The sequence below is a fragment of the Mobula birostris genome, chromosome 8, assembly GCF_030028105.1.
Source record: "Mobula birostris isolate sMobBir1 chromosome 8, sMobBir1.hap1, whole genome shotgun sequence".
NCBI lineage: Eukaryota > Metazoa > Chordata > Chondrichthyes > Myliobatiformes > Myliobatidae > Mobula > Mobula birostris.
The window spans coordinates 78842713-78859719 of record NC_092377.1 but is presented as its reverse complement, the minus strand read 5'-3'; the positions used below and the strand labels follow the sequence as shown (position 1 = coordinate 78859719).

The following is a 17007-nucleotide window of genomic DNA, read 5'->3' as shown; positions in this document are numbered from 1 at the left end:
TTTATTTTCCTTTTCCTTTCTTATACTTATAATATATCTTAAGATTTCCTTTCATTTTTTCCTCAAAATTCTTGTTCATGCATCCAAGTTAACTTCTTGATTTGTCATTTAATTTCAGTCTTGTACTTTCTATACTTCTCTAGGCTTTGGAAGTTTTTCACAGTGCTGCCCCAAGGAAACATAAGGAGGTACATTTTCCTCTTTGCCTGGACAATAATGTGGCTGAGGGGAGATTGTGACCTAATGTTGATCAAGCTGATTTAAAAGAAACTAAATTTCCTAAAGGATTCTGAAATGGTTTGACAGTCTAATCTGTCAGTTTACAGTCTGGTCAACTGAGGGAAGAAAAGTTATCTCATGATTTTTCTTGCAGTTACTTATGCAGGAAAATTCCTTTTATGAAAAAGAGGATATTTATATAAATTAAGCATACTCCAGTTTTTGAAATAAAATACATTTTATTTCAAATTGACACAATCTATCATTAAATCTGCCCCATAATTATTAGTTGTGCGTCATTAGTCGTGTTGTACTGCACAGACCTATACCAAGTTCAATCTCCAGTCTAAACTAAGCTGGCAGATCACTGTAGTTTCCCTACTATCTCTATGTTAGGGGGTGGAAGAAGTAGGAAAGCAGCCAGTGTTCCTTCTCCTGGTTGCTATGCTGTGGAAGTACAAGAGCAGAACAAGGGCTCATCTATAAAGGTCTCAGCTATTTATCATTACTAGCAGGAAGGCATGGTTGGGCATTGGAATTCCAAGTTGCTTATTGAACTTCAGGCCCACATGGAGTCACAACCTTGAGGAAGGGAAAGAGAGAGAGAGAGGGAGCACTATCTAGACATCAGGGAGTCCCTCAAAAATATCATCAGAAACAAAGACCAAGGCAGTATGAACCCATGCCCACATTGAACCAATACATAACTCCTCAAAAGTTCAGTAGCATTGATAGTCTATCAGCATTTCGTGCACAGTTTCTGGTGTCATGGAAAGAATTTCTGAGTGAGGGTGCAACACACAATTTCTATTCTGCAATGTATTTAGTGCGATCACAGGATGAATTTTAATCCCCTGTATTATGTTCACACTGCCTGAATTTTCTGCTGAGCTCATTTACCATGATGGACTGTGAAACAAAAGCAAGTAAATGCCTAACAACACAGCAAATTCATCAGATTACTATGTTCTATCCTGACACCTCATTCCCAGCAAACAGTTTGCAGCCATGTATTGATCGGGCCACCGACTCTCACTGGAGGTGCGGAGGCACAATTAAAGAAACATTGCAGATTAGACATTTTCAAATGTTGTAATCCTTAAAAGTTGATTTATTATTAGAATTCCTCATCTTGTGCTGTTATAACATACACAGAAAATCCAAAGTTAATTGATGTTTATTGTATGATGCAAAACTTCTCAAATCTGTTTACTTTCATCAGTGTTTCAAACATTTTCTTCTAAAAATGCTTCGGAAGTGTAATATTTTATTTTTCATCAGCTTGGTGGTAGGAGCTCATCTCTGTCCTCAAACTGCAAACTTACTTTTGTATAGAGATGTGTAGCTTAATTCTCAGCACAATTCATCTCTGAGTTTTAGTTGATCGTGGCAGCACACAGATGGTAACATCCCTTCTTAGCCTTCACCTGTATAGTTTTTTTATTGTCCATTCATCATTCATAGCACCTTATCAAATAGATCATCTTTATGAATTATTTGTTACTCCACCAGTGAATGTTTAGCCAGAATGCTTATAAAGTAGTTTCATATTAACTTTGTTATTTTTACCATTGAAGTTCAAATATAGAGTGCATTTTAAAAACATGTTAATGAACACTGGCATTTCATTTTGTATACATTTTTGATTTGTAATCACTATTATTTTTGTACAAACAGCTGCTGAAATCATGTCATGCAGGGTCTGGCATTCAAGGTAGGACTGTTCTTAATTACCAAGCAACAATCAAATCCGTTGTTTAATTTTGACAGTACTTCATATACAGATAGAGTTGATCACGCATTGATTAAAATTAGATTTTACATTCAATGATGGAAAGTTTGAAAATTTTGGTGCAAAAGAGAGAACAATTATCCATGGAGTTTTTTTTTTCCCCTTTTCTGGACTTGGGATGTTATCAGTAATTCACCACTTTGTGAACAGAATTCCAAGTTAATCGGCTATTAAGTATACCCTGTGACAGGATCCACAATTCTGTCTTACTATATTTATTTAGCAATCTCACGAGAAGTGTTCAGTGGGACAAAATGAAAGATTGACATTTAAAATTTAACTTTGGTTAATAAATGGGGAATAATATAGTTCATCTGTATTAAAATGTAAAACTATTATCTAAAGTAACCATATTTTTAACAAAGGCACATTGGTTATTTTTTGCACTGTCTACAGTATTGAGCAAATACACTTTATGATTCAATAACTATTATTTATGATCAACTCTTGCCTGACTGTAAACTAGTTATTTCAATGAAACGCAAATTTCCAACACGACTCATAGGGGGATTATGCAATTTGCCAAAACCCTATCCAGGTGGGGAGTTTGTAATTTGTCTTTTAGATTTCAAATAGAATTGAAGATTACATTTAATATAGAAATTAAATTCATACAAATAAGCCAGAATGAGACCACAATAACAAATCTGTTACATTACTGTCTCACATCTCCCATGACCTGGGTTCAATCCTAACCTGTGGAGCTGTCTGCATGGAATTTGTATTTTCTCCCTTGACTGCACCAGGTGCTCCTGTTTCCTCCCATGTTCAAAAAATGTGTGGGTTGGTAGGTTGACTGTAACGTGCCTTTGGTACATGGGAGAATAAACTGGGTTGATGATAGTTGGTGCAGAATCAGTTTGTCAAAGGACTGCTTCCATGCTGTGTATCTCACTGTGAACTCATCTGGGCTGGAACCAGCTGGGAAATTCTAGCAGTGGAGCCACTGAATTGTTGGCATTTGCTGAAGGCATTTAGTGAGACCACACATCAAAGGTTAGGTTTTCAGATCGCTTTCAATGAGGTCCTGCATAGGAGGTTGGTCAATAGAGCACAAGGGCTGTGGGCGTAATCTTGACATAGAATGAAAGAATTGGCTATAGGACAGGAAATGGTCAGATCTTTCTCAGATTGCCAAGTGGGGTACTACAGGCATTGGTGCTTGTGCCTCTTATTTGGACTTATTTCCTGGCATAATTTACATATTACTATTGAAACTATTTATGGTGTTATTACTATTTATTATTTATGGTGCAACTGTAACGAAAACGAATTTCCCCCAGGATCAATAAAGTACGACTATGACTATGACCCTGCCATACACAGTCTATATAAGCAGTTTCACTGAGAGGAGAAAACAAAATTCTTGCAAGTTAGATACAAAAAAAACTAGGTGGATTGTGATGAGAGAGGAGGTTTCAATGGGATGTAGACAGTCTGATTGTATAGGCGAAAACATGGCCATAATATGGAAAAATATGAAATCATCTATTTTGTTGCGCAAAATAGAAAAGCCAGATATTTTTTAAGTGATCAGGATTTGGATGATGCTGATGTGTCATTATGCTTTACATTTATGACTGTGAGGCTAAGCACTGCTCCAATGTTGTGCTTAAGTTTGCTGATGGCATGAATATTGTTGGCCAAATCAAAGGTTGTGACAAAGTAGTTTATAAGAGGGAGACTGAAAATCTGGCTGAGTGTGCAACAACAACCTCTCACACAAGGTCAGCAAGAGCAATGAAGACAAGTGCAGTGTCAGCATTCATTTCAAGAGGTCGACAATATAAGATCAGAGATGTGATGCAGAAGATTTATAAGGCACTGGTGAGGCCTCACTTTGAGTATTGTGAACAGTTTTGGGCTCCTCATCTAAGAAAAGATGTGCTGGCATTGGAGAGGGTTCAGAGGAGGTTCACAAGGATGATTCCAGGGGTGAAAGAGTTATCATATAAAGAACGTTTGATGGCTCTGGGCTGTACTCGCTGGAACTTAGAAGGATGAAGGGGAATCTCATTAAAATGTTTCAAATATTGAGAGGATAAATAGAGTAGATATGGAAAGGATGTTTCCCATGGTGGGGAGTCTAGGACAAGAGGGCACAGCCTCAGGATAAAGGGGCATCAATTTAAAACAGAGATGCGGAGAAATTTCTTTTGCCAGAGGGTGGTGAATTTGTTACCACATGCAGCTGTGGAGGCCAGGTCATTGAGTGCATTTAAGACAGAGATTGATAGGTTTTTGATTGGCCACAACATCAAAGGTAAAGTGAAGAAGATCAGTGAATGGGGCTGAGGAAGAGAACAGAAGGATCAGCCATGATTGAATGGAGGAGCAGATTCAATGGGCCAAATGACCTAATTCTGCTCCGATGTCTTATGGTCTGATTATTAACTTCAGGAGATGGAAACCAGAGGTCCAAGAACCAGTATTATCATTTCAGGGAATCTGTCCAGGGTCTAGCACCTAATGTCATTATGAAGAAATCATGGCAACACCTCTACATCCTTAGAAGTTTGTGAAGATTGACATCTAAATCTTTGACAAACTTCTATAGATGTGTGGTGGAGAATATATTAACTGGTTGCATCAAAGTCTGGTATGGAAACACCAATGCCCTTGAACAGAAAATCCTACAAAATATAGTGAATATGGCCCAGCCCATCTCCTCCGTTGAGCACATCTTCACGGAGAACTGTTGCTGGAAATCAGTATCCATTATCAAGAACTCGCACCACCCAGGTCATGTACTGTTCTTGCTGCTGCCATAAGGAACGTGGTACAGGAGCCTCAGGACACACACCACCAGATTCAGGAATGGTTATTCCCCTCAACCATCACGTTCTTGAACCAGAGGGTATAACGTCACTCGCTCCATCATGGAACTGTTCCCACACCTAGACACTCACTTTCTAGGTCTCTGTGTCTTATTGTTAATAACAACAATAATAATACTACTACTACTAATAATTATTATATTTTTCTTTTGTATTTGCAATTTGTTGTCTTTTGCACATTGGTTGTCTTTTTCGTCCTGTTGGGTGCAGACTTTCATTGATTAAATTGTGTTCCTTTCAATTACTGAGTTTGTCCACAAGAAATGATTCTCAAGGTTGCATATGATGACATATGCATACTTTGATAATTGTCACACCTTGCTATCTGGTGTGGGTAAGAGGGCCAAACAAGGGTCACCAGTTGAAAAAAAACAGATGGTAAGCCGCAACAGCACGTTAATACAAAGGGGTTTTATTCAGTGCCAGGTAAAAAAAAAAGCAAAAGTTGTGAAGAAAAAAAGTATTTACAAATAGACAAATGAAAACAAAATTTACAAATATACGGAGGCTTTCTCCATGACACACTCTGTCATTAACTTTCCAATATAACCGTTAAAACCAACCTCCACACCTCGGCAAAGCCAAAAGTTTAAATCTGCCTGCGTAGGGTGTAGAGTGCCTGCTCCCACTAACCCAGGCGTTATTTTAGGATGTCCCAAGCTGATCCTTGGGTCTTTTGAAGACTTTCTGCTGTCCGCAAACTGATGTAACAGTGGGAGGGAAAATAAATGAAACTGTTTCGAATGCCTGTGTCTAGAATCTTTATTTTTTGAGTTATAAACCAGTAGAGCATATTAACTGAAGGGATTGTTTTGATTAGCCAAGCTAGCGATTGCTTTAATGTTGGGGTGCGTAAGTGGTGAACTCTCAGGAACTGTAGAATGGAAGGGCAAAGTGTGTGAACTAGTAAGGAAACTAGACCAGGGACAGAATGAGGAGGAGTGACTAACTGGGTAAAGGGGCAAGGTTAGTGGGAGAATTAACATTGCCAACCTGTTTTGTCACAATAATAAATTGACTTTGAACTTTGTGTACAAGTTACTGAAAATTAATATGCAGGCAGATCTAGTGTTTTAAAGGCAAATGGCACATTGGCCTTTATAACAAGAGAATTTGAATACAGGTCTTGATGAGTCTATATAAGGAGTACAGTTTTTGGCCATAAGATATGAGAGCAGAATTCAGCTCTCTGGCCCATCGAGTCTGCTCTGCCATTCCATCACAGCTGATTTATTATCCCTATTAACCCCATTCTCCTGCTTTCTCCCTGTAACCTTTGACACTCTTAATAATCAACCTTCAATTTAAATATACTAATGACTTGGCCTCCACAGCTGTCTGTGGCAAGGAATTCCACAGATTCACCACCCTCTGGATAAAGAAATTCCTCCTCAACTCTGTTATAAAAGGACATCCTTCTATTCTGAATTTGTGCCCTCAGAACCCAGACTCCCCCACTATACGAAGCATCCTCTCCATAGGTTTCATTGAGATCCCCGTCATTCTTTTAAACTTCAGCTAGTACAGGCCCAGAGCCAGCAAACACTCCTCGCAGGTTAACCCTTTCATTCGGAAGATCATTCCCGTGAACCTCCTCTGGATCCTCTCCAATGCCACCACAACCTTTCTTAGGTAAGGGGCCCCAAACTGCTCACAATGTTCCAAGTGCAATCTTCATTTGTCCATCGTGCAACGATGAGAACCACCGTAGTCATCTGCGATTTGTAGGAGCTGGACTCGTGTGTGGATATGCAGAGGCCATCCCTGTTCAAAAGTTCTTTGGCAGTGCGGACAAAAGATGGCAACCACGTTGGTTGCAGGTTGCTGGCTCGGGCTATCCTGACCACCCTACGTCTTTGCTGCAAGTGTCTTTCTGCCTCATGTCACTGCACCCTTACAAAGGGAGGAGTGTACTCAACCCAATCCTGGGTGATCTTTTCCTAGGTGTCTGGGTTGATGCTGAACCCTTTTAGTGAAGTTTTCAGGGAGTCTTTATAGTGTTTTCTTTGGCTTCCACAGGAATGCATTCTTTTTTGTAGTTCATCGTAAAGCAGTCTCTTAGGCAGCCGGTGGTCTGGCAGATGAACTACACAACCTGTTCAGCATAACTGGGACTGTGTCAGGATGGTGTAGATACTGGGCAGACCTGCCTTGGTAAGCACCTCAGTGTCAAAGATTCTGTCTTGCCACTTAATGCTGAGGAGACATCCTGCCAGTCTTTCATCCTGACTATGATATAGTCAATTAAATGTTAGTGCTTAGAGCAGCGATACATCCATGAAGTTCTGTTACGGATGGGAAAATGGAAGACGGTATTGGTGATCAACAATTCATGTTCAGCACATGTCTGGAATAGTAGAAGATCGCTGCTGTTGCAGTGGCTAACATCATATTTCCCAATGACCCCATCCCAGCAGGTGCTGTCAGAGCTGACTCTTCTTTTGAAATCATAAGGATGATAAGCTTGTGCGCTTTGGGATCATTTGCAATAATTGAGTGCAGTTCTTCATAGAACTTGTTGTTGACATCACCTGGATTCGTCATGGTTGGGGCCTAAATGTTGACAATGTGGACATGCTTCCTACCATGTGACAGAGGGATTTTCATTGTCATGAGCTAGTCATTCATGCCCTTTGGAGGTTCAGCAAGTTTGCTAGCGATCTCTGCAAAACTGAACCCCAGCCTCATGCCGATCTTAATTTCCTCTTCTGTTCCATAAGAATGTGTATCCTGCAACCTTTTCATAAAATTTGCCCTTTCCTGCAAGTCAGGTTTCACTTAGGGTTGCAATATCGATGTTATATTGGGCTAGCTCTCTCCCTATTAGAGCAGTTTTCCTCTGATGTCTGTTACCATTGACACTAACAGTGCACGCAAGTTCCACGCACCAAGGATGAAGGGAGTAGTCCTTAATTTTCCCTTTGATGTATTTTGTCTGCTATGATAGGGTGCCTGCCAGCCATGATAAACTGGCCAAGGAAAGAATGGAACAGGCAATGGGCATTTTTCTCGTCATACTTTTCTCATAGCATGGAGGTGAGCAGTACATTCCAGAAAAGGACTGCTTTTTTTGCAATTCGTTCAAATATATCACTTTCAGTTCAGTTTCATCATTATTTTCAATTTTACCGCTATGTTACCAGAAGTTAAATTCTTACCCCTTTCTAAATTTTTTGTCTTTTTATTTATTCTGTAGACTTTCATATCTTTTCTTGCACTCTTGTCCCTTTTACTTCATCCTCATTTTTCCAATTTGTTGAAGCTACTGTTTATTTTGAATATGTACTTCAACCCATCCCACTGACTGCAATTTTGCCTTATCAGCTGCCTGTCCTTCCTCACAGTTCCACTACACACTGCATCTACTTGTGTGCTAACTGCCCCATCCTCAGTCCAGTTCCCATCCACTCACCAAATTATTATAAACCCTTACCAACATCTCTTGCATATGTATCCACAAGGATATTGGTCTCCCTTGAGCTCAGGTGCAAGCTTCTTTTTGGTAAAGGGTCAGATCTTCCCCAGAAGAGATCCCAGTGATCCACAATTCTGAAACACTGCCCCCGGCACCAATTGCTCAGCCATGCATTCATCTGCCTAAGCATCCTATTCTTACCCTCATTGGCACATGGTATGTGGCACAAGCAGCAATCCCTTGAGATTACTACCCTTGAGGTCCTGCTTTCCAGCTTTCTACCCAACTCCTTATATTGTCTTTTCAAGACCTCATCCCTTTCCCACCTATGTGATTGATACCAATTATGTACCACAACTCAACTGAGCCAGAGCTAATTGAGCTGTGGAAATTTCTCAGCAGAAATGCCATCAGATTTGGATTTCCACAGCAACTTCCTGACTGTTCTTTGCTTGCAGTTCCACAGCAGCAAAGAGGAGCCTACTGGACTGGACTCCACCAGCAGAATATAATTTGCTATGGTTCTCCAACACATAACCTTAGAAGTCTACCCTCTTGAATCTGGGTTACATTAGACCCAAAGAACAAACAGAAAATGCTGTAAATCTCAGCAAATAAAGCAGCATTTATGAAAAAACAAATAGCCAACATTTCCGGTCTTCATCTCTTCATCAGAACTGGGAACGTGAGAGGCTAGATCTGGTCCAGAAACCTCAAGCCTATTGAATAGGTAGAAATAGCTGCAAGTGACACAGGTAACAATAAGTAAATGAAATCTTACCTGAGTTTACTTGTAAGTTTTTAGATGCTTAGTAGTGTTTTAATTCTTTAAAATATCTACAATTTTAAACCTTTTAAAAAATTATTTCACTGACCTTTTCGATTGTTGTCCAATGTTTCTGATATTAGAACAGCAGTTTTCACTCTGCCAATCAGCTCCAATGGTCACGAATATTTGGAAACTTTTAAAATCCTTAACAGGTCTGATCATTATTAAAGCCTGAGAGGATAACATTGCCAGCTAGCAACACTTCTCTGGCCTGCCCATGTGATGGCACTAAATGATACAAGATCCTGTCAACATATATAGGGCAAAGTTCAATGTGAATGTTTATAATAAATATATTAAGTACGTGTATGCTACCTTGAGATTCATTTTCTTGCAGGCATTTACAGGTTAAAGGAATACAATTAGAATTTTACAGAAAAGTACATATAAACAGAAAAAGACTGCCAAACAACCAATGTGCAAAGAATACAAACTATGCAGATAAATAAATTAATACTGAGAACTTGAGCTCTAAAGAATCTTTGAAAGTGAGTCTGAAGGTCATACAAACGTTTCACAGTAGAAGTGAATGAAGTTATTCACACTGGTTCAAGAGCCTGATGATCGTACAGTAATAACTCTTCCTGAACCTGGTGGGCGTGGGGCCTAAGGCTTCTGTACCTCCTGCCCAATGGCAGTGGTGAGAAAAGGGCCTGGCCTAGATGGAGGGGGTCTTTGAAAAATTCCAGATCATTTCAGATTAAGGTCAGTTTTATGTAATGAGCCATGATCTAATGAAGTAACTGCAAATGGTCAGTGGGACAATGAAAATGGCACTAGGACAACAACCTGAGGTGCTTTTGCAGTAATGTTTGAAGCTCAGATGACTTGCACCTTACAGTGATTGACCCCTCATGGGTATTAATAGTGCTGTTGTACAAAACTTACTGTGCTTTTCTATAATCTGCTCATCAGTGCTCAGTTTGGGGTTGAAAGGATCAAAATTAGGTTTAATATCACTGGCATATGCAGTCAAATTTGTTAACTTAGTTGCAGCAGTACAATGTAATACATGATGAATATAGAAAAAAATGAATTACTGTAAATATATATGTATGTATATTAAATAGTTGAATTTGAATTAACAAAAACAGAAAAAATTTTTAAAAAGTGAGGTTGTTTTCATGGGTTCAATATCTATTTAGAAATCAGATGGCAAAGGGGAAAAAGCTGTTTCTGAATCGCTTAGTGTACCTTCAGGCTTCTGTACCTCCTTCCTGATGGTAACGGTGAGAAGAGGTCCTGTCCTGGGTGATGAGGGTACTCAATAATGGATTCCACGTTTCGAGGCACATCTCCTTGAAGGTGTCTTTGAAACTGTGGAGGCTAGTACCCCAGGATGGATCTGACTAATTTTACAACTTTCTGTAGCTTCTTTCGATCCTGTGCAGTAGCTCCCCCCCCCCATATGAGATAGTGATGCAGCCTATCAGAATGTTCTCCACAGTACATCTGTAGATGTATCACTCAGCTCCAGACCTAGTCATGGCCTTGAGTTCAAACTAAAATGTAGATGTGTTTTCTTCATTGCAATTTTTACAGGACTCCTTGTAGCTACAGCTGGGTCAAAAGCCGCCTGAATGTGAGATACTGTCACTCATACCTCACCTCAGCAATTCAGTTCTTGGGTCCACATTTGGACCTTAGTCTGAAATAGGCCTGGGGCCCAGTGATCCTGACAAACCACACTGTACTTCAGAGTACAGGTCATTGTAAGTGCTGCAAGATGAAGCTGTGGGTGATGCTGTGATGAAAATGGACAGCAATTAGCCAGATTGGATGTGATGAACAGGACATAACTGGGGAAGTTTCCATACTCAGGTAGATGTCAGTGTTGTAACTGTATTTGAAGAGCTTGGTTCGTCTTCAGCACTTCAGCTTGGATATGTCTGGTCATATAGCCTTTGTGGTAGTCACTGCTGTCAACTATTTCTTGATATATTGTACATACTTCTCTGATATATTTCTTGAGGAGATGGAGGAATCAGATACAATCACTACATTTAAGAGGCATTTAGACAGGTATTTAAATAGGTAAGACGTGGAAGGATACAGACCAAAATGGAATTTGTATGGTTGGGCAGAATGGATTTGGTGAACTGAAGGACCTGCTTCTATGCCGTACAACTTGACTCACAGTGAAATACTGTTCCTGCATTAATTTCCCCTATAACCTATTCTACCGCATCCCCATCAACTTTCCAGGGATTTGACTATTCACCTACACCCCACAGGCAATTTACAATATCAAATTATCCCATCACCTGCACATCTCTAGGATGACTAGAACACCCAGATAAAACTTATGTGGTCACAAGGAAAATATGCAAGTACCTCAGACAGCACTAAATATATATACTCAAATGCATAATAGTTTATTTGCTTGGCAGCAATTTAAGATACTTACATCTTGAGACATTAAACTACTTGATGCTGTCTTCAAAATGGTTAAATCACAAGCATTTTGCTAGCTGCCTTCTTCCTGTAGCAGAAGAACTGTTCCTTGAGCCACAGTGTGTACTCCCATCGTCTAGAGGTACCATAGACATGAAAGCAACAGCTTGAAGCAAAATGCAGTTTGCAGTATCTTCCATGATGTATGCTGGGCTTTATTTAACTCTGTCAGACATACAATTGTGTAGGGAATTCTTCTCAAAATTATCTGCCCTCAAAAATTCATCTTTGAAATAATGTACTCACCAATTATCACATCCTACTTCTGACAACTTGCTTACTACTTTAAATTCTTTCTAACACAATTGCATTGAAGTAATTTTCTAGTTTCTACAAAACAACATATTTCTCACTGAATGATACATGAAGATTTGTCAACATGTCATTGTTTGTATCCCATTTTCAGTCAGAAATGTTTCTTTTTATGTTCTCGTATCATTGTTTTGTGATTGTCACAACATTACCTTATCCTTCAGCCTCCAGAATATTGTTTGCATTAAGGAATATATCCATTCATTTGAGGATGATTCTCAAGCTTGGTCATTTTGGCAAGGTTCCATTATGGCCAGTTAAGACAGTTCTGTCTAATAGGCACATGCCTGAACATGGTTTATACAGAAGTTCTGTGGTAATTCAATGCTAAGAAGCACCACCGCTGCAGCTTGCTATGCCGTGCATTTTCATCAGTACATGTAGCAGAATCCTGAGACGAATGAGAGTCCTGATGAAGGTCTTGGCCCAAAACATCAACGCTCTACTCTTTTCCATAGATGCTGCCTGACCTGCTGAGTTCCTCCTGCATTTTGTGTGTGTTGTTAAGAAAAAACATAGCAAGTTTTAGGAGAAAATGTCAATTTTAGTGTTACAAACTCATCTAGAGTTTGCCAAATTGTCCTTTATCAATCCAAAAGGTGAGCTACCACCACTACAATTTCTAATGTACTCACGAAAGCAACTTGAAATAGGAACATTCAATTATTAGTATTACTGTTTTTAATTCTTACTGTTACCCTGATTGGACAGTGGAATCACATGGTGTGGCTGCTTTTTGCATGATCAATTTCACATACAGTTTGGAACATTGCTGTGTTGCCTGTCAGGTGCTAGAGTCAATAATGTCTCAGAGTGGCTGCAGAAGATTCTGAAGAGGGAAGATGAGCAGCTAAAGGTTGTGGTGCATATTGGCATCAATGACATGGGTAGAAAGGGGGAAGAGGTCCTGTGCAGTGAGTATAGGGAGTTAGCGAAGAGGATGGAGAGCAGATGAAAGAGCAAAATTGCAGTCAGTGGGATGAATTGAAGTGTAACTTGAAAAGGGGGGCCAAATTGAAAAGGATGATGAATACAGGACTGAGGGTGTAATATTTGAATGCACGCAGTATATTGAATAAGGTAGGTGATCTTTATTTATTTAGAGATACAGGGCTAAGTAGACCTTTCCAGTTTATTAAGCTGCACTGCCCCAGCAATCCTGACAACCCCAATTTAACCTTAACCTAATTACGGGACAATTTACAATGACCAATTAAAAAGGAGTTTTCAAGAGCTTTCAGCTTTTCCTGGGCTTGGGCAAGGTAAGTTTTTGGTAAGTTCCTTCTTTGCATTCTTTGTCAGTTAGTGCAGTGAGAATAGCTCTAGGGGCTGGCTGAGTCTATCTTCGTATGAAATGTGAGAATACTGGGAGATCCCCTGCCTCCCTGATAACTACACCTGCACAAAGTACATTGAGCTGCAGTTCCTCAGAGACCATGTTAAGGAACTGGAGCTGCAGCTGGATGACCTTCAGCTTATACGGAATTGGCCCATCACGTCTGCTTTGCCGTTTCATCATGGCTGATCCATTTCCCTCAGCCCCAGTCTCCTGCCTTTCCCCTGTAACCCTTCATCTCCTGACTAATCAAGAATCTATCAACCTCTGCCTTTGGGAATTTGCAGAATGCCTACGAGAGGCCTTTTTAGAGCGGATTGTGGATGAGTCCACTAAGGGATCAGCTATTCTGGATTGGGTGTTACGTAATGAACCAGATTTGATTAGGGGGCTTAAGGGAAAGGAACCCTTGGGTTGGGAGTCAATGATTATAATATAATGGAATTCATCCTGCATTTGAAAGGGAGAAGATAAAAGTCAGACGTACTGGTATTACAGTTGTGTAAAGGGAATTACAGAGGCATGAGAGAGGAGCTGGCCAGAATTGATTGGAAGGGGACACTCGCGGGGATAACAGCAGAACAGCAACAGCTGGAGTTTCTGGGGAGCAATTTGGAAGGTGCAGGATAAATACATCCCGGAGATAAAGAAGTATTCTAAAGGGTGGATGAGGAAACCATAACTGCCAAGGGAAGTCAAAGAAAGCATAAAGGCAAAAGGGAGGGCATATATTAGACCAAATATTACTGGGAGAGTTAGAGGATTGGGTAGCTATTAAAAAACAACAGAAGACAACTGAAAAAAAAAAATAGGGAGAGAAAATAGGTGTGAAAGGATTTGGAAGTCCTGTGCAGGATTCCCAAAAAGTTAACATGTTGGTTGGGTCAGTGTTGAGGAAGACAAGTGCAATGTTAACATTCATTTCAATAGGACTACAAGATAAGAACAAGGATGTGATGCAGAGGACTTGTAAGGCATTGGTCATACCACACTTAGTATTGTGAGTAGTTTTAGACCCCTTATCTAATAAAAGATGTGCTGGCATTGGAGAAGGTCAAGAGAAGGTTGGTGAGAAGGATTCCAGAAATGAAATGGTTGCCGTATGAAGATTGTTTGATGATTCTGTACTGAGCAAACTCGTGGGCCTGAAGATAGATAAGACCTCTGGTCCTGATGGAATGCATCCCAGGGTACTGAAAGAAATGGCAGAGGTTATAGTTGAAGCTTAGATAATTTAGCAAAATTCTCTGGACTCTGGGCAGTTCCCGACAGATGTGAAGACACCAAATGTTATGCCATTGTTCAAAAAAGGATGTAGGCAAAAGGCAGGTAAAGTTGGGAAAATGCTTGAAGCTATCATTAAAGGAGAAATAGCGAGGCATCTGGAAAGAAATGGATCCATCAAGCAGATGTAGCATGGATTCAGCAAAGGCAGGTCCTGTTTGACAAACTTGCTGGAGTTCTTTGAGGATATAGCGAGTGCAGTGAATAGAGGGGAACGGATTGATGTTGTTTACTTTGATTTCTAGAGGGTGTTTGATAAGGTGCTGCATAAAAGACTTATCCATAAGATAAGGATGAATAGAGTTGGGGGTGATGTATTGGCATGGATAGCCGATTGGTTAACTAATAGAAAGCAGAGAGTTGGGATACATGGGTGTTACTCTGGTTGGCAATCAGTGGTGAGTGGTGTGCTGCGAAGCCTGCAACTGTTCACGATATACATTAATGATCTGGAAGAGGGGACCGAGTGTAGTGTATCTAAGTTTGCTGATGATACTGAATTAAGTGGAAAAGCAAATTGCGCAGAAGATATGGAGAGATATAGATAGGTTAAGTGAGTGGGCAAGGGTCTGGCGGATGGAGTACAATGTTGGTAACTGCAAGGTCATCCACTCGCAAAGGAAAAATGAAAGCAGATTATTATTGAAATGGTAAAAAAATTTACAATTTAAATAATAATCTGCACCTTGCAGCACACAGCTGTGCAGAGGGACTTGGGAGTGCTTGTGCATGAATCACAAAAGGTTGGTTTGTAGGTGCAGCTGGCTATCAAGAAGGCAAATGGAATGTTGCCATTCATTCCTAGAGGGACTGAATTTACGAGCAAGGTTATGCTGCAACTGGTGAGGCCGCATCTGGAGTACTACATTCAGTTCTGGTCTCCTCACTTTGAGGAAGGTTATACTGCCTTTGGAGGCAATGCAGAGGAGGTTCACCAGGTTGATTCCAGATATGGGGGTGTTAGATTATGAGGAAAGACTGAGTACCTGGGACTGTACTCACTGGAATTCAGATCTTTTAGAAACATATAAAATTATGAAAGAGATAGATAAGATAGAGGCAGGAAAGTTGTTTCCACTGGTAAGGGAGACTAGATCAAGGGGACATAGCCTCAAGATTCGGAGGAGTAGATTTAGGACGGAGATGGGGAGGAACTGCTTTTCCCAGAGAGTGGTGAGTCTGTGAAGTTCTCTGCCCAATGAAGCAGTGGAGACTACTCAGTAAATATATTTACAAGGTTGGATAGATTTTTGCATAGTAGGAGAATTAAAGGTTATGGGAATAGGCAGGTAGGTGGAGATGAGTCCATGGCCAGATCAGCCATGATCCTATTGAATGGTGGAGCAGGCTTGATGGTCCCGATGGCCTACTCCTGCTCCTATTTCTTATGTTCTGGGCCTGTACTCACTGGAAGTTAGAAGGCAGGGAGGGGGGATCTCATTGAAACCTGTTGAATATTGAAAGTCCTAGATAGTTTGGATGTGGAGAGGATGTTTCCCATAGTGGGGGAGTCTAGGACCAGAGGCACAGCTTTCAGAATAGAGGGACATCCATTTAGAACAGAGATGAGAGAGGAATTTCTTTAGCCAGAGGGTGGCGAATCTGTGGAATTCATTGTCACAGACGGCTATGGAGGGCAAGCAGAGGTTGATAGATTTTTGGCTAGTAAAGGCATTAAAGGTGATGGGGAGAAGGCGGGAGAATGGGGTTGAGAGACATAATAAATCAGCCATGATGGAAAGATGGAGAAAGCTCGATGGACTGAGTGGAGTAATCCTGCTTCTACATCTTATGGTCTTATTCAGTCTGTTAGTTTCAACTCTCAACGTGTAAATAATCAATGTATGAGATCTGTTCCCAGTGTGTTCTATTTTCCTTGACCTGACACCTTTGAGATATCCTTGTATAGATATAGAACACTGATAGAAGAAAGCCTTTGCTGATGTATTACCTTCTGCAACTCAAATCCAAACGTGTGATAACTTTGTCAACCAAGTCTGGAGTAGATGTGGTGGCATATTGCCCACTCATAGCCAAGGATGTGAATGATCCAAGAGATACTCTCTTCCCAACCAGCACTGCAGTCAGCATGACCCATACCACACTTTCATTATAAAACATTTGTAAAAACGACCCATCCAGCAATTTCGTTCATAATCCTTGTATTATGAGCATGGTAGTCAACAAAGAAACGGTTTCTAAGAAGGAGTGGCCTAGCTCCCTCAGTTAGCATGGGGCCCATTTCTTTCATTTTTTCTGCCATGTTATTACAAAGTGCCATAGTTCCCAAATAGGCTATACATGAACATTACAAGCAAGTTAATAGCAGCTGCAGGTCAATGTTATGCCATCTGTTTATGGCTTCTGTCCTGTTGCTTCTTACTGGTGGCAGTTGGATTTTCCTCCGTGGTACTTACTATGTCATAGAGAAGGGCAATAAGAGGAGGCAGTGGACGGGCTCCTTCTGCTTCTCAACTCTTATATCAATTTCCATTCCATTTCCTCCATGTGATCAGGAAATGGGCAACG

General features: G+C 40.4%; 1 protein-coding gene across 14 annotated transcripts in view; it reads left to right on the top strand.

Moving 5' to 3' along the window:
• The window catches only part of plcb4a (phospholipase C, beta 4a), a 568665-nt gene that overhangs the window by 527604 nt on the left and 24054 nt on the right, over window positions 1-17007 (top strand). For all 14 annotated transcript variants that reach the window (XM_072265513.1, XM_072265516.1, XM_072265515.1 and 11 more), the window contains one exon: window positions 1897-1933. In XM_072265513.1, the coding sequence (XP_072121614.1) occupies window positions 1897-1933 (37 nt within the window). The remainder of the gene's footprint in view (window positions 1-1896; window positions 1934-17007) is intronic.